Source organism: Pyrgilauda ruficollis, unplaced genomic scaffold, assembly GCF_017590135.1.
Source record: "Pyrgilauda ruficollis isolate IOZ18807 unplaced genomic scaffold, ASM1759013v1 scaffold66, whole genome shotgun sequence".
Taxonomy (NCBI): Eukaryota; Metazoa; Chordata; class Aves; order Passeriformes; family Passeridae; genus Pyrgilauda; species Pyrgilauda ruficollis.
In genome coordinates, this window is record NW_024528377.1 from 138,035 (window position 1) to 164,334 (window position 26,300).

Sequence of the window (26,300 nt, forward strand, 5' to 3'; positions counted from 1 at the left end):
CATTTGTTCATTTCAGGAGGATTTTGTGTTATCTAGGGAAAAAAAGGGGGGGAAAAGGATTTGGCTTGGTTTTTATTGTACTGCTCATTCTTCTTGCCACTCCAGAGAAGATATGCATTTCCAAATTTGATTTTAAGCTGGGGTGAAGGAGGGAGAAATCAAAGAAATAATTATCAGGTTGGGGCGAGGGTTGGATTGGGACTGGTGGGAGGAATGGGGCACAGGAAATGTGAATAAGGAGGCAGCAGCTTTGGAACTGGATACAATAAATTACTCTAATTTATTGTTCGTTTTTCTGATTGCATGCAGTTGCATCTCTTTTTGCAGTGCTTGGTCATAGGAAGCAGTGCCTTTTTAACCAAAAAGGAAGCCCCTGAGTTCTAGACACATAGAATACAAACTTTAATGACATTCATGGGGAGGAGAAGAAAAGAGGTAGAGTACTGAAACAAAGGGAGGCAAATTATCAAGAAATGTGAGCTTGATGCCATTTAGAAAGGGTCTGGATCCCATGATTCATCTAAAAATGACAATATGCCACTCTAGAAATGCAAATGTCTGTCCTGCATCGTATAGCCATAATGAATGAGTTTCACACAATGGAAACATTCAGCTTGTTCTAGAGCACTTAGTCTCCGTATGCTGGCTGCATGTTCCTGGCCTTTAATCACTCTGCCTTTGTTTTCTTAAGACTTACATTAGAAGTACATTAGTGTTTATATGGTTTACACCCGGGGTGTTTTTCTGTGTAGAGAGTTGGTTTTGTTTTTCACCAACAAATAAGCCAAACAAATATGAATGCAGTCCTCTTGAATGCATGGGATGAGGCAAATCATGAGAAACTGAAGCTGGCAATAGCAAAACTGTAAATTTTGAGCTGCTAATGGAAAGTGGGACTCTGGCTTTGGGGTTATTGGAGAACATAGCTTTGTTACATAGCAGGGAGCCCTCCTCTGACCTGCCAAGAAAATGCCTGTCTGCTTTCTGCTTTATTTGTAGTGAGATCAAGCCAAAGTTTTCCTCTGTGGTGAGTTTGGGCTTAAAAGAAGCATGTCAGAGCCTTGCAGACCTGCTGCAGAACACAGTGCCCCCTGTCTAAAGGCTGTCATTACTGGGGGCTTCAGCCCAGGCTCTGTCTTACAATTAGCAGTTTATTGTACATTTTTAACTTGGGATTAAGGAAAAAAATAGAGATCCATTTTTTTGGGGAGGAATTTATCCCACACACATAATATTTAATTTTCTGGATGCATATATGCAGCATGTGTGTGAGTGGGCACACATGTAACTCGCAAGTTTTTAAAGCTCTGTTTCTGACAGAAAACTGGTCTAATTAATAGGAGTAGGAGACAAAATGCCAGCTTGTAGATTTGTTTCCTAGGCAGAAATCAGCTCCCCCCTCCCTGTTACACTGCTCCTTCTTGATCTGATGTAACAAGAAGAAAGAGTCAGCTGTGAATCAAGCGCCTTATTCTCATTTCCTTGATCATTGGCATGGTTTGAGAGAGAGAAAGGATGAGGGATTATTTGTGAGGTTATTAAAAAAAACCCAACCCTTGTTCCCCCTCCTCCTTTCCTTCAAGATGCACAAGCACTACCAGAATGTTCCATGATATCAATCTGACTTTTCTCATTTAATAGCATACTCTTCCTCCCTACTCTGTGTTAGTTAAAAAGTGCTGTTTGCACGTCACTAAGCAGCTAATTCCAAGCTTTGATGAGTGGATTGCCAGTTAGCAATACCATTTAAAATGCATTGGTTTTTGCAGTCAGCAAGATGTTTAATGGGTTCAGAAATTAAAGGCTAATTGCACTTGACTGAATATATGTATTTCTGAGCCCACGGTTACCATTGTTGGAGTATTTACCAGCTTGGAAAATTCTCTCTTTACATAAATCTGTTAATTAATTCTTTATTGCTGCCCTGTCCTGGAGAGCAGCCACAATGAGAGCTTGGTCACTCACACTAACAAGCTGGGGTGGGGTGTTTTTGATACAACTTTAATCATCGTCTGTCGTTACATGTCTGCACAATGGTTTTGCTTGGAGGATTGAACAAATATGTTCATGTAACATTCAGGTTGTATATGATCCCTTGTGAAAGAAAATGGCATGTTGGTATTCTCATTATGGTACCAAGGAGACAAGGAACTTGACTGTCTTTGAAGAGAAATACAAGGGTAGAATTAGAAGTGGGAAAAGTTTAGCTGTTGTGCGCTGCCATGTATAAAATTGCTGATGTGCAGAAGAGCTTGTGAATGGTTCTAAACCAGATTTTTAATACCAATAATATTAATGGAAGCCTTTCCTGGAGAATGTGGCAGGTTAGATAATCAAAAGCTGTCTTGCACCTTAATAGAAAGACTGTTTCAATGTTTCCTGGCATGTGCTTTCCTTCTGATCAATGTCATACACAGAAGCGGTAATCATTCAGCTTTAAAAGAGTCAAAGATTAAAAAACAAACATTTACACAATGTAATTAATTGGAGAAGGGATTTTGGGGGGCAAGTCTGGCGGTGGTGGTGTGCATTTTTCCCCTCTTCTATTTCAGGCAGTGTTTGTCATTCTTTGGCAGGAGTGACTAATTTATCGTCTGACTGTCCTATCTGGATTCATAAAGGGTGGCTTTCAATCCCTCCCCCCTCCCCCTGACAAAACTCTTCTGATGTGCTCTGTGTTTGTTTGGGAGGGAAAGGAGGAGGGGGAAAGGGAGGAGGTTATATGTTTCTGACCTGCTTTACTGCTTTTCAGCTGAAGTAAATTAATGCACACACTAGCTTCCCCTCTGCTGTGCTGATTGGATCCTTGTGCCGATTAAATATTTCACACTGATAGAGGGATGCTGAAAGCACTCAGCTGGTAATGCAATATGTGCATCAGTGATACAATAACGGACTCTCAGGTTGAAGTCAAACAAAACCTCCAGTTTGCTGCAGTTTTGATTAGAATGAGTTTCACTTTGTATTTAAATCCTTGAGCCTGATGCAGTGATGGCTAATTAACTAAGATCTGACAGAGACAAAGAAATAAATTCTTACTTCTAATGACAGGCAGGCAGGAAGTTGTCAAAGAAAAAGGAAAGAGAAAAAGAAAAAAGGAAAAAGTAAAAAAGAAAAAGAAAAAAAGAAAAAAGAAAGGAGAAGAAACCAACAGACAAAAGAAGCCATAAAAAAACCCCAACCAATTAATGCTGAGATTGCACTTCAGCACCCATAAACCTTCTTCTGTTTAACACTCATCTTCCTTTGGCTGACAGTCCGGCCCTGGAAAGGCTGTTTCCATTGAGTCCCACATTTTCTTCAGCTATTTTTCAAATTCTTTATTTCTTCTCATAAAAACTAACACTCGAGTCATACCTAATCGGACATTCGCTGTCTCCTTGTTTATTAATTGTGCTTTTGGGAGCTTCCTTTAGGAAAGGGCAGGGGGACGGGAGGAGCGTACCAGAGAGGAAGAAGGGAGGAGGGGGAGGAGGAGGAGGAGGAAGGCTGCCTGCCCCCGGCTACCTCACGTCAGCCTGCGCCACGGTGACCTCTCCCTGGGGGTCATTAAAAATATCTCTGTCGAGAAATTTCTTCCCCCTCCCCTCCTTTCTCTCCACCCCTGCCCCCTCCCAAGCTGGGGCGTCGCAGGGGGAGCGTTTGCATCAAACTGACAGATCATTTACCGAGCAGTTGGCAGGAGGAGCTACCCAACCTTCTTTAAAAACCTTCTCCTCCACCTCCTCTTCCCCCTCTTCTTCTTCTTCTTCTTCCTCCTCCTCCTCGGTTGCACATCTTGAACACCTTTACATGAAGTACAGCATTTTTGGAAACAGTACATAAGATCTTCCCATGCGACGGTCTTCACTTTTGTTTGTATGAGAACCTGTTTCAATGTCTTCTCTTTGGGCGCAGATAACCTGGTGCCCAAGGCATATATGCAAAAGGAAGCATTCTTTATGGGATTCCAGGGATAAAATACAGACTACAGAGCCTTTTGCCTCCGCAAGCAAACTCCTCTGGGTGCCTGTGTGTACACACGTGCTTGGCTGAAGCCCTGCTCATTTCTTTGTTTCAGTGTGTGAAGTTATGAGGATGGTGGGCTCATGACTTAAGGTTCAGATCAGGCAGGATCAGCCACGTATGCAACTAGCAATTTGGAAATATAGGAGAAATACATGGAAATTCATAGGATTGAACCAAAATCCTTAGACAATGTACTTAAGTGCCATAGCTGATGACTATGTTTACAGTGAGTTTGTGTGTTGTCACTCTCTGAATATTAAATATTCTGTTGTTTAAGAGAATTTTATTGAGACTATTGGGTAAATGAAGAGAGGCCATGGCTCTCATTGCTGGAGAGGTCTCTTCAGCTGGATTGCATGCGTGGCATTAGATTAGTGTGGAATGTTGTATTATTAATTGACAAAGACATCATTTTGGTTTGAAAGGGGATCTCCAGTGTTCTGCAAGCTAAATAAACTCTCAGGGTTATGCCAAATGTTTTCTCATAGCCATGGGGCCACTAAGGAAAAAAATCTGATATTGCTCTGTAAACAGTTGCAGTTTTTCACAACTAAACTGCCTTGTCAGAGCATCATTCTGGAAAGATTAATGGACTGAGGGTTCTATCTACAGTGTGTAGGTGTTAAAATATAAACGTGATGGACAGTGAATTTTAGGTCCTTTTTAAACAGATCTCATATTTTACTAGGAAAACATGAAGGTTTGCTGAAAGGTGTGTGTCTGTTTTAAATCACTGCTAGGGCAGACAGCAGCCAGGAGCTGAGAATTCCTCCCTTGTAGAGCATGACCATGTTCTTATTTGAGATGCATGTGTGAAGTAATGATGTTGACATCAGATCAGTAAGGGTTCGAAGTCATGATGTAAGCTGCAGCAGAGTGACAATGAAGGAGACAAAGCCTTGCACCAGAAGCAGTGCTGTGTACGTGGAGCCTGGCTGGAGCCTGTGTGTGCACATACATGTGCCCCATTGCTCAGTGTGTGGGTCACAACAGAACAACCTGCAAATAGTTTCTCCCTTTGCCCTCTCCATTGCTTTATTCACTGAACAGAATGATTTGTGGTTTGTAATAGCAGAAGTAGCATTTGAGTAATCAAATTTGAGGCTAAAACTGTTGGAAGGCTACCTTCTTACTTGCAAACCTTTACAACACAGACCTAGCTGGAAGGAGGGGACAGGGAGAAGGCTTACATGCACTAATAAATAGGAAGGCCAGAGTTAATTTGATACATATGGAAAAAAACATTAACTCTGCTTTAAATAGTTGAGATCGTGCCACGTACAAGATGGGAAATCATAAACAAGTGGCAGATTTCCAGCACATTGTGGCATGTTTGCATGTGACCAGCATACATATTTCAAACTCTGAACTGCCTGTGGCATCCTGCAGTGAAAATGAAAGTCATGTTGCTATTGAAAAGGCGCTGTTTCAAAATTGGTGTATTGTGTGTGCTATTATGCTGTGGATGAGAAGCAGAGACCTGCTTTCCAGCACTTAAAGCAAAAATTATTTTTCTTTTCTTTTCCTCTCTTTTGGGTCTTCCATTGTACCAGCTCATGTTTTCTGCTGCAGTGGCCAAAGCTTGCTTAGTATCTTATTGTTCATTATTCCAAAAGTATCTGATAATATGTTATGCTGATTCTCAAAATGCAATTTTTCCTTCTCTTTAAAAACAAATATTATTCTTTTAATTAATCTGTCAGAATAGAATACAGCAGATGTAGGTTTTGTTGAGGATTATTTTAATCTCTCATATCATAATCTTTGTTTCTTGCCAACACTCCTTTACCAATGTGTTCTCAGGGTTATAATGTAAAAATGGCTGTTACAAAGAAAAAAACATAAAGAGATGAATGTAGCTCATCTCTTAATTAACACAGTTTGATTAAAGGGGCTATTTTAAAAGTTTTGATAGGTACATTTTAGAAAATTAATAAAAGAGACACAGAAGAGATGCTGTTGCTGCTTTTCCTTAAATGGACAGTTTTCTGTACCTCTATTTTGGAAGCTAATCTTGAGCACCTGATCCTCTGTATATACTTCCATATTTAGTTTCTAAAATTTTCAGTTATTTAAATAAACCTAGTACAACATTGTACCCTCAGGAGGTAACAGACGTGCCAGTTGTTCTTCGCAAGCCTATCCCAAGGACATAATATTTCCCCTGTATTTACTTAGAAAAGCCACAAAACCTATATTCAAATGAATTTTTTCCAGTTTTACAAGCACAACTTAGACTGAAACAAGCAGTAATCTTTATTTCCTTCACTGTTTTGGTTACATACACATGAATAGACAGAATTGTGAGGTTGTTAGGAAAAATGTTAACATGCATCACATGCAAACACCCAAAACTGACTCACTGTTACTGCTTGTAGGGAGAGCAAGTGAGTAAGGGATGGATGGTAGTTTGAGTAGTGAAATTTTTTTGTTTGCGGAATTTCTGCTTTTGTATTTCTCTGCTAATTCGCTCCTTTGAAACAAGACAAAAAGCAATTAGGTGCTATTGAAGTTAGCTAAGAAAGTCATAATCTACTTCTACTTAATTTGCTTGTTCTTTCCACTGAGCTACCAAGGATCCTCTGCCTTTTGGAGTCAAGAAGTTTGGGAGTCAAGAAGTTTTTGCTTAGATGCTTTCTGTTGCTGAACTGTCTGAGAACAAAGTAAAGCTGTACTAATACCACTAGAATTTTACTTATTAGAAATGTAAGTGAAAATATGAAATCAGAGTAATACTGAGTGTTTCTGTAAGAAGTTTTTAATTCAGTAACCCACATATTCATGTCTGAGGACAAACATTAAAAGACACTTCATCAGTACAGTGATCTATCAGGAATAGCAAATGCTTCTAGGGTCACAAAAGAGAATCCCCACCCAGTGCTACTGATGTCAGCAGCAAACCTTTGGTTGTCTGCAGCAGAGCTAAGGTTTCCCTCCTGGAATAACTCCAGTTATGCAATGGATTTCTAGCACTGTAACGAAGTGCAGCATTTTCAGACAGTCTGTCAGCTTGCATTTTTCATAGGGCATGAAGTAAAAATACAACCACAGGGCTGAACTCTTAGTCTGAGAGCTTGATGTCATTGTAGGGGTAAGGTGCTTTGCAAGGAAATATTCTGTAGAGCAGGAGAGGAGATGGTCAGGGAGCTCTCCCACATGCTGTCCCAATTCTCTTTGGCATCTGCAGCAGTACACCATGGGGCAAGGAATCAGTGCAAGGAACACCAGTGGAAAACTGTGCTACAACAAACCACAGAAATAGGGTTTTATAGATTTTTTTCATAAGTAACTTTCTCCCCCTACATAAAACATATTCCTGACCTTCTTGTCTTTCACTTGAGCACTCTTAAACTGTCAGACAGGTATATTTCTGTTTTGAAGAGAAAGCTCTTTTTTCTTCAAAACTTCTATGACGCACAACAGCATAGAGAACAAGGAGAATATTGCCTATGGTTCCTTGGGATGATTGTCAGGATAATGCAGAATGAAAAGTAAAGACAAAAATGAAGAAAGCTCAAAACAATTTCTACAAAGTCACAATTACTAGAGTAATGCTGACATCAGAATCACAGAACCACAGATTCGACAAGGTTGGAAAAAACCTCAAAGATCACTGAGACCAACCTTTGACCAAAAAGAAGTAATTTCTGTATATTAAAATCTGAAGCCAATATCTCTGGTAAAGCATATGCTTGTGATTTCATATAAACACAAAAACCATAGTTCCCAGAGCAAATATATATTTCCACTAAGCCTTCCCAGTCTTAAAGTGCATGATGGGTTTAAAGGTAAGATGGGATATATTTTCCTAGAAATCACTTAAGTTTTGTGCTAGAAGGCTTCTACTTTATGCCCAGTAGTAAGGTTTTCAGCCTCGATTCTGGAAAGAACTAAGCATGTCTATAACTTTATACACACACACACTTCTATACACACATTGTATTTTAAACAAAGTTGACAAGAAAACTCTTATGGGCTTTAGCAGCAGACCAGCAGTTTCCCAAGGCTGTACATAACATGTAATTGCATTGGAGTCCAAAGTTGTGGTCAGTGTTTAAAGTTAAACATGGGCAGAACTGTTTGCAGGATTAAGTGCCTTTGATGTCAACTCTAGTTGACAAGATGTTTAATAATTAAAGGTATCAAAAGAGGCTTGAACTGACATATTTTTCCCACATATACCTACCTTGCCTAAATGGCATTAATAATAAAAACCCTCAAGATTACTCAAAGTGCAACAACTTTATAAAAGTTTTTTTCCTTTTCAAAAGTGAGCATTTTATGCACATACTATTATTTACCGTATGCACCTTCATAGTACCTACAGAAATCTCAAATACAAATCTTGTCAGAGATCCTATAGCAAGTTCATAATCAAAAGAAATATTCTTGTTATAGATGATGGATTAGCCACTCTGTAGCAATATAAAAGAACAACTTTTAAGAAAAACAGAGAACTGTGAGTTAAAATGGTGCTATGGAGAAAAGTTAGCTGGGATGATGATGATAATGATAATAATAACCATAATTATTATAATTCCCACCACTGGAAAAATAGTGGAATTTTGTGAGGAAAAGAAAACTTTATAGGGAAAGCAGCAAACTGACTCCAAAGTCAGTCACGGTGGAAGAACACAGGAGGTCGCCAAGCACTGGGGTGCAGTGGGCATGTGGAATGGATATTCAGGCCAAAGGAAGAGAAAGTTGAAAATACCATTCTTTCAGCCATTTATTATTAATTGAAGCTGCAGTATTACCTAGATTTATAACACGATCATTTATACTAGGATATCATCTCGAGGCAAAACCCACAGGGAAAAATCCCCAACTTTGGAAGCCCAGAGCGCAACCCACGAGTTCCCGAGCAACGCGGCGGAGCCCAGCCAGGAGGAAAACTGTAAACCCCACCAAAAGAAAAGGAAATAACCCCAAATCCGTGCTGCCGGAGGCCATGTGCTTCTGCAGCCCTTGCGGTGACGATGCCGCTTCTCTCTCCCCCTCTCCCGGCAGAAGCTGGCGGTGCTGGTGGGCAGCGCCAAGCCCGGCGCTGTCCCGGCGCTCCCCCAGGCTCCGGCCGGCGGCAGCCCCGGGCACAGCCTGCCCATCCCTGAGCACAGCCTGCCCATTCCTGGGCACAGCGTGCCCGTCCCCGAGCACATCCTGCCCATCCCTGGGCACAGCGTGCCCGTCCCCGCTCTGCCGGCCCGGGCCCCCACCGCGATGGTCTCGGCGGCCCTGCCCGGCGGGATGGGTGCGGAGCCCCCTCAGGGCGCGCCCCTCAGCCTGCGGACCAAGGCCAGGGCTGTGAGGGCCCGCCGGCCGCCAGAGCTCGGCTCCAGCACCCAGGTACGGCTGGGCAGGGGCCGGGAGCCGGGAGGGACGGAGGGAAGGGTGGAGGTTTAAAGGGAAGGAGGCAGGGAGGGATGGGGGCCGGGCGGCAGCGGGGAGGCGCTGCGGGCTCTGCCGCGGACGGGCCACGAGTGAGGGGCGGCTGGGCAGGGGTGTGCGGGGCTCCGGGCCGGGGGAGGTGTCGGCGGGACCGAGGGAGACCTGACCCTCCATCCCAGTGCGCCCGGGGTGCAGGAGCCCTGAGAGATCCGTCCCTCTATCCCGGATCCATCGGGGCGCGGCGCTCGCCCCGCCGGCCGGCCAGGGAAGGGCTTCGTGGCCGGTGCTCAGCGCCGGGCACTTGGGAAGCTCGTGTGGCTCGTCCTCAGTTGCCCCACCTTCTGTCACCGCGTCTCTGATTCAGAAGCAGCTCTGAAACCTCACAAAGTTACGAAGAGAAGTGTTTGCGCGGCGTTGGAGCTCCGGCCGTGCCGGCGTTTCGAGTCCCCGCAGCGCGGTGCTGGAGCCTGCCCTCGCTCGGGCACAGGGAGCTGGCAGGCTGCTGCCGCCAGGAACAGATGCATACACGTGTTTAATGTTCCTGGTAATGAAAATATTACATAAATGGACTTGGTAAAAGCAGATCAGAAGGGGAAGGGGTGCTGTTTGTTTGCTGCACACCGTTTTGTGCAGTGCATTAACAAGAGATTTTACTCTAGTCATGCTGTGTTTCAGGAGAGGGAGGTGATGCTGATGAAGTTGAAATGTGAAGAAAGTGATGAAGCCTTTCTAAAACTTTGTAGAAGAGGGTGTAATGTGTAATGCTCACATGGAAGATGGGGATATAATCAGGAAAGGAGAACCTGATATGAATAAAGGGAAGAGGCAAACTATACCTGAAGATTTTTGTAAGTCAAGGTTATGTTGCAATGCATGAGGCTTTTTAATACCCAGGAAGCCTCTTCCTAAACATATGGGGCATGACCATCACCTACTGCATCCACTAACTAATGGAAAGCACATCCAACCACTTTGGAAACCAAATTATCCTGTCAAGTTTTCTGGAGAAACAGTGTTCTGTTTAGCTGTTGCACTGAAGTATCTGTCTGGGGAATTGGACTTTGAATATCTATTTTGTATCTCATGCTGGGTAATTTCCTTTTTAGAAGGTATTATTTATGCTTTACTGAAAATATACTTGATGGTATCCTAGTAGATATTTCTTAGAATCCTGGAAAATAACTATATAAATGATAATGATATGAAAGATAAAAGTTTCAATATTACAACAGTCTATCATTTTGTGAAGGGCTATCTTTTCCTGTCACTGTCAGAAGCCATTGAAAGAAAATAATCAAAGCAGTGAGGGAAGAAGCTTGAAATATAATTTAATGTGTTTAGACCAAATAGTGAAGCAACAGTCCCAGGTGCTGGAGAGCAATGTGAGTTAGAATATTTGGCTGAAAACTTTTCACTTCTTCAGGTGTTGTTGGAGGAAGACTTTCTAACCTGCTGTGGTGTTGGATATTCCATGCTCCTTCCCATTTATCCTTTCAAAAGGGCAGATGTGTCCCAGTCCCACCTTCCACATCCCCAAGCATGCTGGGCTCAGTGGTGTATTGCAGCCTGCTGGAGCCAAGCACTGATGCTCTCAAACTTTGTCCTGGCATTGCAACTTTTCCTTGCAAGGAGCAGCTTCATTTCAAGCAGAGGCTTGCTGTTGTTGGAATCGCATGGCAATGTTGACCAGCATGTGGGGTTTGCCTTGGTTTTGCTGGAGAAAAAGGTCTAGTGTTTTCACTTAGAGATGTCTTCACGTAGCAAGTTTTCAACAACGGTAGTTTTGTGATTTAGTTATCTCTGATTATGTTTGTAATTTATGAAGGAAGAAGCTGAGTAATTGCAAGCTTCTAAACAAGAGGACTGTCACAGTTTTATATTTTTGAGAATAGTCATCAAGCATGGATAGAAACAATAAGAAATATTGAATTACAAAAATAAAAAATGCAAGCTGACCATTGGTCCTAAACTGTCATCAAGCTTAGTGCCAGATTGCATGTTAATTATCATTCCTCTACCCAAATTAAACTTGTTTTGCAAAATTTATTTTTCTGGGAAAAAAAAAAATCTATTCTTGCTCCATGCTCAGTATTCTTGATTGTTCCTTGAGTATTATAATGAATCAATGTAGTAACACCTTAGCTACAAGCACTGTAGTGTTGGATAGAAGTTTCATTGCTGACATTTATTAATAAGCATTTACTATGTCTTCTTTTTGGGTCCTTTTGTAGTGTTGTTACTGCTCAGTAAAGTTGTTTGGGATTTTTTTCAACAGGAATGTATGTAGTCTGTAAGATGGAGGACAACAGATCTCTGCAAACTGGGCTAAGATGGCAAGCTGACAGCTGTAACTGAGATTGTTGGTGCAGTGTAGCCTCTTCTTCTGCATCTGCAAAGTAAGGGACAGGGCAAGGGCATGGAATGCAATGTTACAAGTGTCTGAACAGTGCTTGAAAGTATTTAGAGGATCAGGATGTGTATATGGTCATGTCATGTGGTACCCAGCAAGAAGAATGAAATGCTAAATGAAACTCAGCAGAAAAAAATAGGGTATTAAACACTGTCTAAATGCAGAACTTTCAAATGCAGATAGGATTAAAGGTAAGGTTGTTACAAAAATTTCATTTGGGCAGCAGCAAGTCATTGCTTTCATTTTAGGCTGTTGTTTATGAAGCAGAATTTTAAAGTGATTTTGAAATGTTATTGACTTAATGGAAGCCATATCTGCATGGGAAAAAGTATCTAAGTAAATAAACACATAACAAATGCTGAAGTGTTGTTTAGATACATATCCTATGGTTTATTAGAAACAGGATATATTGTGAGATTAAAAAGGATTGAAATGTGTAAGCACTGGAAAGGGTGAGCTGCAGGAATCAGTGGTGGGTCTACACTATTCCCTGCAGCCTTTCAGTGCCAATCCCATGTGTGAAGACATGACTGACAGAACTACACTGATGCAAGTGTGCAGACAGGGATATCATGAGTGCAGCTCTTGCTCCCACTTCAAGAAATGAAACTTAGAGCTTCATTTCGATGATCTGGAGCAAATTATGTTGGCTAAAGCAGAATTTTGCTGTCATAAGCTGAATTTTGCCGAATTTTGCATTTGGCATATGATGTATACATGATATAAGTGTATGTATGTGTGCTTTGCCTTCAGAGAATTGCTAGTGCTGTTGTGTAGAGAGAATGCCCTAGAGCTACTGGGTAGTCAATGTAGCCTGTACCTACAACATACTTTGGTATAAAGAGATTTTGATATAAGCCTCTCAAATTTTACTTTTATTGTAATGATATTTATGTGGTATTTACCCTTTCCTATCCTCACCACCATTTTCTGACTGAAAGCAAGATCTGAAATTGCTTTGCTGAAGGACAAAGTCCCATCTGCTGTGCTGGAACACTGTACCTTGTAAAGAAAATGCCCCTCTGCTGCCTCCTCATTCTCTTCTAACTAGCAAAACTGTGGCCCAGCAGTCATCCCAGGGTCTAGTTTGGGGAAATCAGAAAGCATTTTGGCTCTTGGAAAGACAGTTGGATCAGGCAGAATTGGGAGCACAAGCAGAGAAGGGGAACACCACTGTCAGACCCCTTGTCTGCCTTTCAAGACCTGTAGTGAAAGACAGAAGTGCTGGGCGGGCATGCCAGCACCAGGACACACACACACAGTGTGTCTGGAACTCCCTGGCATCTCTGGCTCCTGTTACTCTTTGCAACTCTTACAAAACACTTTAGCAAGGCCCTGCCTCCCTGTCCATCCTGACTCCACACACAGCATCACACCTACCTCCTGCCCCTCTCGGTACTTCCCTTCCCACACATGTATTTCCTGGGTCAGCTGGAGGAAATTTGGCAGTTTCCCATGCACGTGTACTCTTGTGTCCCGGGGTTTTTCTATACAGAGGTCTTCTTTCAAAGCAAAACACACTACGACGATTTATAGTGCTATAAATTCTTGGCAAGATTATAAACTGTTGTCCACAAATACTTCATTAACTCCACAGCTCACAGAACTACTTGTGTCCCTGTTTAGACTGAGCATACAACACAGGTATCTATTTATTTATTTAGGAAATGTGGCTTTTATACATGTAGGAGGATGTTCATTTATACCTGTTGGTTATCTGTATGTTCAATTTACCATAAAAAATGCATCCCAGAACTTTAGGAACATACTTTTACCTACAATGGCCATTTTTCAGGATAATGTACTTGTAGAATGATTTATTACCTTTCTCTTCACCATTCTACTTTATATGCTTCACTGTGCTCTTTGTAAAAGTACTTCCTTCACAACTGTAAATCTGCCTGTGCATATGACTAAGTCTTCTTTGGTTTTTATTTATTATTTGTATTGCAGCAGTACTTACAGATTTTATTTATAGAGGTATTTACCTGTATTGGTTATGTGGCTATATATAGCTTCGTTTTTTTCCTAGAATCCATGTTACTACAGTGCCTGAAAACGTGGCAATCGTTAATTTATCCTCACAATATGGAGTTAGTATGACTAAAGTGTTATTATTCCATGTTTTATTGTGGGAAAACTGAGAAATAAAGGATCCCTTTGTGATCCCTTTGTGCTTCTTCATAGGAAGCTCACAAGGGCTGCCTTAGGCAGGATCCCTCTATTGGCAGCCACACTTCAGGCCTTTTTGGTAAGTTTGAGAATGCCTCAGACATGTCCATGCTGCACATGGCATCCTTGGGAATGAGACTGTCCAACAAGTCCTTGGATCATGCCATGGCCCCCTGTAGCCTTTGCTGTAGCCCTTTGCACATCTGCCTCATATTTCTTCCTCATTCATGTGCTGAAATGCAGGTGGAAATGATAACTAGCGAGCACAAGTAAGGACAAAAGAAAGATCCAGAGGCTCCACACAGATCTAAGGGAGGGGAAAAATAAAAACATTTTTCTGTGGATTATGAGAGCCTCGGTCATGTTGGCCATCGCCAGAGCACCAGCATCTTGCTGGCATCAGAGACATGCCAGTTTGTCTGTGATTGCCAAAATTGTGTTTCTGGAGTCCATGGCTCCTGCTCTTACTGTGTGTTACAACTGGTGTTCGGTTGTATTTTTCTTCACATCTGTGTTGGTCAGTGATGGCTGATGAATTTCAAGGTATTGAAGAGATTTGTTGAGGGCTTACTTGAGCTTTGTTTTATCAGTCACTGTGTTGGTTTCTGGTTGTCTGTCCTGGCGGAACAGAGCAATGATTGCTCTGTGTGGGTAACAGTTCCTATTGACCTCCATAAATTGTTCTGGTTTTTGTGGTTTCCTCAAATGTGAAACAAAGGCTGGGTTTCCTGCTCGGGCCTTATTAGGGCTCTGAGCTTTCTGCTGTTGCTGGTCTATGAGAGCAACCTGGCATGGTAACAGTGTTCTGTTCAAAATAACAACAGAGGAGAAAACTCCACAGAAAGCCAGTCATGTGGAGATTTTGAACAGGTAAGCACTGACCATGCCATCATGGGCACGGTTTCATATACCAGAGTTGTTGTAAACTCTGAGGAATTCTGAAGTATGATCCTATTGGAGTGTACCTTCAGGAAATATGTGAAAATGTAGAAGAGAAGAGGTGACCTAGCCAAATTAAACTAAGAATATGTGCTGGTTTAGGGCAAATTTGGGAGAAAAACCTCTAAAGAGGTTCCTCTAGAAAGCAGGTTCAAGTGGCCTCCCACTCAAGTGGAAAATATTTCCTTGGAGAAAAGTGGAAAAACCTGTTTATTTAACAGGCAAAGCATTCACCAGCACAAAAAATTTAAAGAATATTAAACAATAAAACCTCTTGCTTCTCCAAAGAGATGGCAAACTTAGCAAGTCCCTGGGTGGGCTGTAGCTCAGCTCACTCAGTCTCTGATCAGTCCCTCCGGTGCTGGAAATGCCACGGCCCAGGCCCGGCCCGGTGGCCGCAGGTGGAGCTGCCGCTGCTCTGCTGGATGCTCAGTGCAGAGCAGGTTTGAACAGGTCCAAGAAAAAGAAAAACCTCAGTCCTGGGAACTTCTCTGCCTCAGCTGGCTAAAAACTAACTAAAAGCAAAGGAGAGCCCTGTCCTGCTGTCTGTCCATCTGCAGACAGCACAGTCTAGGAGCAGGATGTGGAGGAGTGAGTGCAGTCCCTGAAAACAAACTCCGCGCTTCTTCTCTCCCCCTTTGCTCTCAGAACCATTCTTAAAGGTGCAAAACTTATTTCTGGGCTAAACAGATGAATGGGGATATAATTTAGCATCATAAAGTCACCCCAGGGCAGAATAATAATAAAGAAAAACACTCAAAGAGTAGGAACTCCAAGGATTTACCACTTCACTCACCATCCAGTGATCAGTTCTTGCCACTGGGGCTTAAGTTTTAACTCTACCATTAGAATGTTGTAAAGAACATGGTAATTTTAGGAAGTGGATTATAGAGTGTGTGTGACAGATTCTGCTTGTATCTGCACTCTCTTAGTTGCAGGTTGATTAAGGGAGGTTCATTAATTTACTCCATATTTAAATATGGGTGTCTAACAGCAGGATTTGGCCTTACTGCTCTGATATATACAGCATAAAAGCACTTTAAAATTTGTATTTCTTGCTAAATAGCATAAAATTACATCCTTTCAGGTTAATTAAACCATTTCTCAATGCTGGTTGGTGTTGATGGTGTATTTAAATGTCAGATTCACAATAAGCACTTATGCTTCCTGATGATAAATGGTTTCCTTTTAAATGTCCCATATGTGTCAATGTAGCTAAAGCATGTGGATTTCTTCTCTGCTCAATCTGCATCCCATTTGGTCTACATTAGGGCTCAGACACCCAAACACTCAATAAAGACTGAAAAGAGTAAATTCAGGAATGGAATAAAACCTCATCGGGCCCTATATGGTATTCCTTACACAGCCAAAAATTTCCAGTGAAGGCAGCATAATATTCAGCAGGAAAGGGTAAGTAAAAGTGGACTCACACTGACTGTCAGATGCTTTGTTGTAAAAATCTAAGAGATCTAAGAGCAACTTTTCCAAATTTGTTTCCGTGGCAAACAAACACCCTGGTGGAAGAAAATGAAAGACCAGGGAATGTAGCATTGCACTGCAATCAGGTCAATGAGGAATGATGTCGGGATGGGTTCTTGTTTGGGGATCAGAATGATGATTTATTGAAAAACAGGATACAACTTTGAACACAGTCCAGGGACAAGAACCCAGACGGGCTGAGGGTCCAGGATTATATATGGGATAAGAGGGAGCAGTTCAGAGGATCAGGGTCCAATGGCAGTAGGGCAAAATGGTGCAAGGTGTGGTTAAAAACAGGGAGAGCCTTTGGGGATTGACTGGGCAGGCAGTGTGACAAATCAGGGCCAATGGGGATTTCGGGAAAGGAGAACAGTCTAGGAGACATACAAAAATGGAAATAGGGGCTGAACAGGGGGCACATCCAAAGGGCCAATGGGACAACAGAACTCACAGGGAATTAACATATGAATGCAGAGGCTTGTGGGAAAGAGGCTTTTCTCACCCTAACCTGGGTGTGCTACTTATTGTAACCTCTCCAAGGTTGAGGGATGATTTTAGTTTGCTTTACTTCCTCCACAAGGGAGTAATTGTGAGTCTCAGTTTCTGGAGACCAGACCATGGTTGTTGTCTGCAGCATTTATGTCCCTGAACATCCCATCTGCAGGGCCATGTGTCAGTGGGGTGTACAAATGGACATGCTGCCTAAGTATTTATGGAATGGTTTTTCTTGTGAGTGTCTGAGAGGTGTCTCTACTGAGCAACACAAGCAGAAGGAGATTAACTGAAAACTACTTTAGTTTTGTCAGTGGTTCCTGGTCCTGCAGAGGAATGATGGAGCTATCAGCACATTTGTATGTCCTTATAACCAGAAGTACATCATTGTCCTGTCTATAGAGAACCAAACAGAAGAGACCAGGTTAAAGGAGGAAAATGAAATTGCTCCAGTTTCATGCCTTTTCTTGGAGCAATTTTAACTACCTATAAAATAAAGTCTTAAAATTTAGGAAGATAAAAATGTAGAAGCATGGGCAGCAGGGGAGGAAGGTTTTCTGCCCCTCTGCCCTGCTCAGGTGAGACCCCACCTGCAGAGCTGCCTCCAGCCCCACGGTCCCAGCACAGGAAGGACATGGAGCTGCTGGAGCAAGTCCAGAGGAGGCACCAAGATGATCTGAGGGACGTAGCAACTCTGCTGTGATGAAACCCAGGGAGAATTCAGATTGCTCAGCCTGGAGAAGAGAAGCTTTGCAGGGACTTAATTGTCTGAAGGACCCAACAAGGAAGGTGAAGACAGAGTTTGGATGGGTCTGGAGTGACTGGACAAGGGAGAACAGCTTCAAACTGAGAGAGGGCAGGGTTAGATGAGATATTGGGAAGAAATGTTTCCCCGTAAGGGTGGGTGAGGCACTGGCTCAGGTTGCCCAGAGGAGCTCTGGCTGCAGTATCCCTGGAAGTGTCCAAGGCCAGGTTGGATGGGGCTGGGAGCAGTATGGTCTTGTGGAAGGTATCCCTGCCCATGGCAGGGGGCAGGATGGGATGATCTTTAAAGGTCTTTTCCAACCCAAACCTTTCTGGAATTCTGTGATTCTGTGAATATATAGGCAGTCCCCTTATGGAAGTTTCTGTGATATTTTCATACATCATTATATATTATGCATACAAACAAAATTCTGAGTCCCTTATTCTAATGCTGAGAGTTTTTAGCACATGATTGTTTTGATGTTAATCAGAATAGCTCCCATGGAGAGCTTTGATTCATTTCAGAAATGCAAAGAACGCTCTAAAAATGATAATACACTGTAGCTATTTCATTGTAATTGAGGCTGTCTGTGCTTCATAGAAATTATCAGTCAAGCATTCCTGAAAATGTCAGAATTTTCAAGTTAGTTCTATTTAAAATGGGGGAACAAGAATGTAAGGGGATGGATAGAAAATTTGAGGGCTGTGTGATTCAAACTTGAAGTGCAGTTTGTAATAGTGAAAGATTATCAGCTTTGGGGCTGGAGAAATCATCTCCTAGGCATTTTTCTAAATTATGAGATGCATAAATAGGTCTACTTATTCTACGTGTGCTGTTACTTTTATTAAAGGCACCACTTCAGGAAATGAAAGGCTCTGGAATATTCCTAAATGTCTTAGTTCCATTTATTGTTTAAAGGTGGCATTTTCTCATTATCTTCAGAGTTTGTGGCATAGTTCAATAATTTGCAGAATCTGTTTGATACCAAACTGCAAACTCTGTATTTATCCTCTTTCATTGTTCATATTGCAAATACAGGCATGATAAGATCTCCTGTTGGTGTTCTAACTGTATCAGGATTTGGCAATTGGTCTGCTACTAATCTCACAATGTGCATTTGTGTCTATATTGAAATTGATTGGAAAAATGTATCAGGAAGTACTGATCTTCAACTATTTTATGTATAAATGTGGAGGGGTTGGTGAAAGAGATGGGTGAGAGAGTAGATGCTGTAAACACAGAGTGCTGATGGATACTCAAGTAGTAAATAGAAGTATCTTAGAAGTAATTCCTGACAGTAATAAAGGCAGCAATTTTATTTCATCTGTGGATAATAAACTTATTTCACATTGCAATATAAGTGGTGTTTATGTTATATTAATATTTATTAGTACTTATTGATGCTAGGGTTTAGTTGTTCTCTTTTCCTCACATCACAGCCATTTCATAAAAACTCAAGTTAAATTGCTACACAATAAGCAATTAAAAGTGTTTGTGTGTGTGAGAGAGAAGAAAGCAATCTGTGTGTGGAGATATTCCTATAGAGAAGGACAGACCCTTCCTCCCTGACTAGGAATCTAGAGAGATATGCTCCAAGTGATGGATTTCTGTTTGCATTAGTTAAAAGATTTGGTTCTTTGAATGCATATTTCAACCCACAGGCACTGTTTTGCTCTTCATATAGGAGTGGCTTGCATGGGTTTCCTGCCTTTTTATGGGGTGTGTGTATATCCCTTGCTTTGACTGTGGGCAGTGCCTCTTCAGGTGTCGCCCTGTTCTTCTAAGTTCTTCTAAGCCTTCTGATGTTTACATTCTTGTAATAGAGTTTCTCACTCACATTTCTGTAAATAATTATTGTTTTACATTCTTTTCTGGAGGAGGAAAAATTTGATGGACTGTTGGTTTGTCCAGTGTCATTGGAGAGGTGGCACTGTCATCCTCCAATCCACTGTCACTTTTGAAAATCTATAATGTTACAGTCAAAAATTAAACTTCCCTTCTTTTTACCTTGGAAGTTCCAGTGTCCATGTTGTTTTATTTTGTGTCCTATAGCGACATTCAGGAATGAAACCCAGGGAGAATTGTGCACTGTGTTAGATGGTCTTTTTGTGTGACATGTGAAGAATTGCCAACTTGGAGGATAATGTGAGTCAGAAAGTGCCTGATCCAAATTTAAACAAATTTGTTCATCTCTAAATTTAGAGAATAGCTGAATGGCAAGACAGATATATTTCAGTTTCCATCAGTGACAAGGACAGAGTGTTGGCGGATGCCTGTTAAAAGATATAGCTTGTTTTTGATACTCATATATGTGTGTATGGGTGGGGAAAGACTAGTTCCTTTTTCTTATCATGAGCCTGTTTCTTCTTTGACTGCTTTTGAATCACTCTTGGGCTTGATGTTTCTTCTGTGCAGATAATTCTTGTGCAGATGGTATGCTGTGGTCTTGAGTCATGTTTTTGTCCTCTTGAGTAGAAAGACTTGCATTGGAATTGGATTTTTATCATTATGAAAACTGAAATATAGACCCTTTTAAAATAAGGCAGGCATCAGGCAAGGTAAGACAAACCAAAATTCTTTTTGTTGATCTTACAATCAGGCTTCAATATCAGTAATTTCAGAAAAGTGTTTCAAATTATCCTCTATTTGAGCATAAACCTGAGTTAACATGTATATAATTCACATGTCTTCAACAGGATTAATCATATCCATGTATCAGTTCCCATTTACCTGCTTTTCTGTGCTGGGGCCTTTTGACTGTTCTAATTCTTTGGCCAAATATTGTCCTTGGAGATTTGACCAGTTAAGGCAAGACCATCCCCACTGCTTTTGTGCAAGGCATTTTGTTAATGGGTATGACTGTTTGTCTGGGGGGTTTTCTCCATGAGATCTTTATTACAGACCTTTGTTTAGCCTATTTTTCTCATTTCATTTTATTACAACCCCAGTTCAGTGACTTGTGTCATTAAATTTGCACATATAGGATATTACAAAAAATTTGATTGTTGTATCCCTCACTGAATCAAACAATGAGACTGGCTGGGTTGGAGATGTGTTCACTTTTATTTGCAGGATCACTGCAATAGCAGTGACTGAATAGGCAATACCAGAATGTGAATGACAGCTTTGATAAGATTAAAGCAACATTGTGCTTCCTGTAGTTTGCTGAACTGCTAATGATGATTTAAGGGTTTTACTGTAAACATTTACTATCCTTTTGGGTGTGAAATAAACCCACAAGTCAGCATTGTTTAATTTAATATAACATTAATTTTTCTTTTAATAATATCTTAGTACATGAAGATATTTTTTAAAAGAAGGGTATTGTAGCCTAGTAGTAATAGAATACTGAAGAAATTTATCAGAGATGCTACAGAGGGATACTATGATTTTAGAAGACTGTATATGGTAATTGATTAGCATTTGCCCTAATGAAACCCCACACCTAATTTGCTGTTTTCATGGTTTTTTTAGAGTGAAGCATTACTATATTCATTTTCCCTCACACCTGACTTTTCAAAATGCAAGCAAATCCTCTATATTCTGTCGACATGTAATTTTTAACCTTTCTTGTAATGTGGGAAATTAGATATTGTGTTCGTTATTATTGCTAGAAAAGGACAGCCCAACCTCCCTAATAAGTATGAGGAGATAAAAAGCTTCAGGTTTCTGCTATATTTGTGGTTTTAAGTGGGTTTCAAAGCCAGAGTAAGTGGCTCTGAACCATCACTATGATGGCTCAGAATTGTCAAGTCTTGAGGAATATGAGCTCTAGCTCTCATTCTTCTAGCCTGAATCCAGAAATTAGTTTTGAATTGGGAAATTATTACATAGAACCAGAATTAATTTATATCTTGGTATATCATGATGTCTTTACACTTCACTAAGTTTATGTATATAAGCTTTAACAACATAGTATTTCTCAGCAAATTCTGTGAGCACTGTCAAATATGTAAGTTTGGAACATCTCCACTGAAGTCAGGTCTAGAGAAGCTGTATTTGTACCAGGAGAATTAATCTACAAGATACATTGCTAGCATGTCTTTCACTATTTTCCTAATAACAGTGCAATAGGCTTGGCAAGCTATTAGTGATTTTTGGTTTTGTTATTATTACTATTGTATTTTCTTTTAAAAGCGATGCTTAATAAAAAGAAAAACCCACCAGCTTTTTGACATGTCCATACTAATTTTTACATATTTTCAATTTGCATTATGAGGGGGTAGAGTGTACAGAACTTTCATATCTGCATGCAGAAGATAATTGAGTAGCTTCCCTTATCAACATTCAGCTTACCACTGGCATGGTATAAATAACGCTGTTTGAGTAAGAGCCACTCAGTCTAAAAAATTACTAGCCATTTCATGCTGTAAGAGTTCCCTTTGTAGCTTCCTGGCAATTATTTTGGATTCAGGATATCTTTTTAAGAAATAAGAAAGATGGAGGGAAACTTTTTACAAGGTCTCATATAGTGAGTGATAAGACAAGGGAGAATGGCTTCAAACTGGCAGAGGGCAGAGTTGGATGGGATATAGGGAAGAAATTCTTCCCTGTGAGGGTGGTGAGGCACTGGCCCATGTTTTCCAGAGAAGCCGTGGATGCCCTACCTCCAGAAATGTCCAAGGCCAGGCTGGATGGGGCTTGGAGCAATATGGTCTGGTGGAAGGTGTCCCTGCCAATGGCAGGGGGTGGAGTGAGATGATCAATAAGGTCCCTTCAAATCCAAGCCGTTCTATGATTCCATAGTTGTCTAACTGAAAAAAAAAAAAAAAAAAAAAAAAAAAAAAAATTATGCCTCTGGGAATGATGTGGTTAAGTCCTGATCTTTTCAATGGTATCCCTATGGATACACACTCAGCCTTTCATTGGGCTAAGACTCATAAAGGTCCATGGCTCTGCCTCCATGAAGACTTTATTGTTGTGTCATCTGATTTGCACAGTAGGCAAGATCAAAACACAACATATTTTCTCTGTCTGTCTTTTGTTTCTAGCAAAAGATATTTAGACTAGATCTTTGGAAGAACTTCAGTGCTGAAGTGCATCTGGCTGCCTGGAGCTCAAAGATCCTCAATCTCTGCTCAGTAGCATTCAGGCCTGGGCCCAGGTGAAATCTGGGGATGCCTCTATTTCTACCAGTTATATTCCAAAAAAATGATTGAACCGGGCCATTGTAGGAACTGCTGTCATGTTAACAAGGGTGAACAGCAAGGTGACCAGAGCATTGATTGGAATTGTTGGTTCTGTTTTCCCCCAGGTGTTCTCTAAGCCACTGGGCCACAAAACCACATGCTCTCTTCTGTCACTGGCTAATTTAGCAGAAAAGCTTGGAAGAAGAGTCTTTCTCTCCAGTGTGTTCTGACTGTTAAATGATTCACAGTGCCATGTGTGAGTGTAGGATGTGAAATCTTCCTACTCTGGAGTAGGTGGTTGGGCTCCCAAGAAACTGGTTGAAGGAAGAGATAGGAAGGAGTAGGAAAGGAAAGCACAACTTTCATGGAGTATGTTTTGAATGAAACTGGTTAACCACAGACTGGTCTCCAGAATGGGGATTAGGGAGGGGAAACTCCATGGGAATGAAGCAGGTCTCCTCTTTCAGAGCAAAGTACAAACACATGGAATCAACAGTGCAGCAAAACACATCAATGCAGCATCTCAGGAAGGAAAGGAGATTTTCTGCTTACTAGTTCTAAAATTTCCTGGCTCTATCATTGAAGGAAGCACTGGTGCTCACTTTGGTATATTTTAACTGTGGAAAAGTATTATGGGTAATATATTGTGTTCTGAAAGGTATGCTTATGTAGTCACATATATATATACATAGAAAAATATATATATTTATGGATTTATTTAGATAAGCATAAATTTACCAAATTCTTTTGCTATCTGAACATAAAATAACAACCTTTTATTTGGATCATCAAAGAACCATTTACATTTGTAAGTGAATACTATGGAGTTTACCACCCTCCAAAACTAAATATGGCTATTTTATTTTACTAGAAGACAGCACCTACATAGCAGTATCTGCAATGATTTTTTACAGCTGCAGTCCTAGAACTATGGAATACCAAAGTTAGAAATTTAATAGCAATGGTAATTCTACCATATTTTGCTAAAGCAATATTTTCCAATTTTTTTTTTTTTGAGGGATAAGTAGCTTAATATTGCTGAGCAGTCTTCCTAAAAAGTATAAAATGCATGCTTATGGGATGTACTGCACATCCAAATTAACATTTGCTGAGAAAGCTGCTCCTTCCTTTTTTTTTTAATCCTGACAAATGATATTAACTGCATGATTTTGAAATCAGTCATATTTATACACGCTCTATATAGAATTCAGGCAAAATTTTATTGTACTTTCCCCAAGTTCTATTCTCAAGGAAGTAACTTTTGGTACCAACATCCAGTTATTATGGCTGAACTGATAGAATAGCTTCTTTTGTCACAAAGTGTTGGAATTGTCATTCCATTTTCTTTGTGGGTTCTGTCTTCCCCCACCCCTCCCCTGCTTTTCTCTGCCACCTTAGCTAAGAAACATTGTTTTTCTCCTTGTCTTTATTCTGTTGCTTGTTGGATACTTTCCAAAGCAAATCCAACTTTCTTCTTCCTAGCAAATTGGATTAGCTCAGTTCAGCCTGACAAAAGGTACTGTCTGGAAGCAAGCAGCGTTGTTGCCTCACGTTGTCACTTCCCTCATGTTTTCCAGGCCTTCTGAATGACAGAAGAACACCTAACACTCAGAGCAAAGAGTACAAAAGCAGCTCTGACTCCAGTGGGTGCTAAGGTGAAATCATATGGAATTCTAATTTTTCAGTAGCTGCTAGTAGGCTGCATGGGGCATTCTCATAGGTGAGGATTCCTAAATCATTAAGGGATGTTGGTCATTTCCTCCTTTATTTTTCATCCCCTTGCCTTCCCTTTTCATACTGTAATCTTCATATCCTGCAGCTGTGGTAGGACAGTGGTGCTTTCGTAGCTGCTGGGTCTGTTGAAGATTTTCCCTCCTGCCTGAGCTCACTTGAGGGAGAGGTGTGAAACTGCTTTGTGTGACACTGTTCATACATTTTCCCTTTACTCAGGAATATTTCTGCAAACTGTGAATGCAGACTAAGTAATTTGAAAACATTAGTCATTAAAAACCAGATCAACCTGGAACAGCTGAGTAGTTAAACAGCAAACCTTTTATGAATCATCTGAGCAAGAGACTATAGGTGTGATCACAGCTGCTGAGTCTTGCTTCAACTCATTGGCATTATGCTCATTTGTGCAGGAGGTGGAGATTTAATTAGTTAAATATGGTTTCTGAATAAGGTTACAAATCACAGAACAGGTATGTGCATGCTAATGCATTTAGCACACCCAAACTTACTTTTTTCTTTTTTTCAATTCAGAAATTTGGAGTGTGATCTAAGGCCTGTGGAAAAAAATCCTAATGAAAATAATTTGTAATAAATAATACATATATATAAAAATTTATTTAGATAACATATGTAGAAATAATTTATAATCATTTTGATTTTTAAAATGGTGCATTAAAAAAAGCTACTGACCAGTAAATACCATGGTGCAAATTGTGTTTAGGAATAGGCATTTGGCACAGATGCCTCTTTGTGTAAGTAATCAATAGGATTTCTGAAACAGGGAAAAATGTGGGCTGCTTTCATTGTGTTTTCCCTTTGCCAGAGTACATACCTACAGTGTGGTCAGAGTTTGTATTTTTCAGTGCACTCAGATGGCAATGTGCAAGTGGCAAGAAGTAGAGATAGTGGTTTGAAAATCCTGTGGTAAAAGCAGAGATAAATTGGGTGGTGCTCTGAAAAGCTTGAGAGACACAGGAAAAGCAGAACATTGCTTGCTTCATCTCTGCATATTCCCTTCTGATACCTGCATGAGATGTGATACCACCTTGGGCTTCCTTGCAAATGAGTGGTGATGAAAGGGATGAGTACAAAAACCTCAGCAGCAACTAAGAATTTGGTTTTCAAAGCAGGTGTGGAATTTAAGGTGATACTTTGCCTCCTACTGCTTGTGGCTACCCCATGCAGAGAGAGCTATTCCAGGACAAAAGTACAAGTCGTTGTTAATTTGCTATAAGGAAAGCTGTTTTAAGTAGTATTTTTGGTGTCCAAAGAAAGGACACTTTCAAAAATATTGATATTTTGAAAAAGCAACAGGACATCTATTTCCAATGTCTACTTCATAACAATCATATATTGCATATGCAAGCATGATTAATGAATTCTGAGTAAAGGGAGAGGAACCAGGGAGAACAAACACTTCTAAAACCAGTAAACCTTTACATTTCTATGAAATTCCAATTAAATTACCGTTTATACAAAATATGTGTCTGAAGTAACAGCCTCTTTAGAATACAATGAAATGTGAAACTGATACCTTATTCCATCAGTTTATTGGAAATACCATGCACAGTGATTTCACCAGATTTTGGAAAATGAAAAATTATTTCCACCAATTTTTATGCAAGTTGAGTCTAGAAGGAAAGAAAAAATATGTATCTGAACATGTCTTACAGGAGCCTCAAAGTTATGTCCAAAGGCCTGTTGCTTTTATTGGTGGACTCTCTGGAAACATGATAGTATTCAGATGTTTAGGTGAACTAGAGGACAGCACTTATCCAGGATTCCTGAGAAAAGGGGCAGCAAGTTT

At 40.7% G+C, this 26,300-nt stretch overlaps 1 protein-coding gene across 2 annotated transcripts in view; it reads left to right on the top strand.

Annotated features, from left to right (window-relative positions):
- The window catches only part of PHF21B (PHD finger protein 21B), a 156,278-nt gene that overhangs the window by 83,653 nt on the left and 46,325 nt on the right, over nt 1-26,300 (top strand). Inside the window, exon 1 of one of the 2 annotated variants that reach the window (XM_041484497.1) lies at nt 9,229-9,354. The exons of the other annotated variant lie outside the window; for it this stretch is intronic. Within the exon in view, the coding sequence (XP_041340431.1) occupies nt 9,229-9,354 (126 nt within the window). Of the gene's footprint in view, nt 1-9,228; nt 9,355-26,300 lie in introns of those variants that run through there. 2 annotated transcript variants of the gene reach the window in all.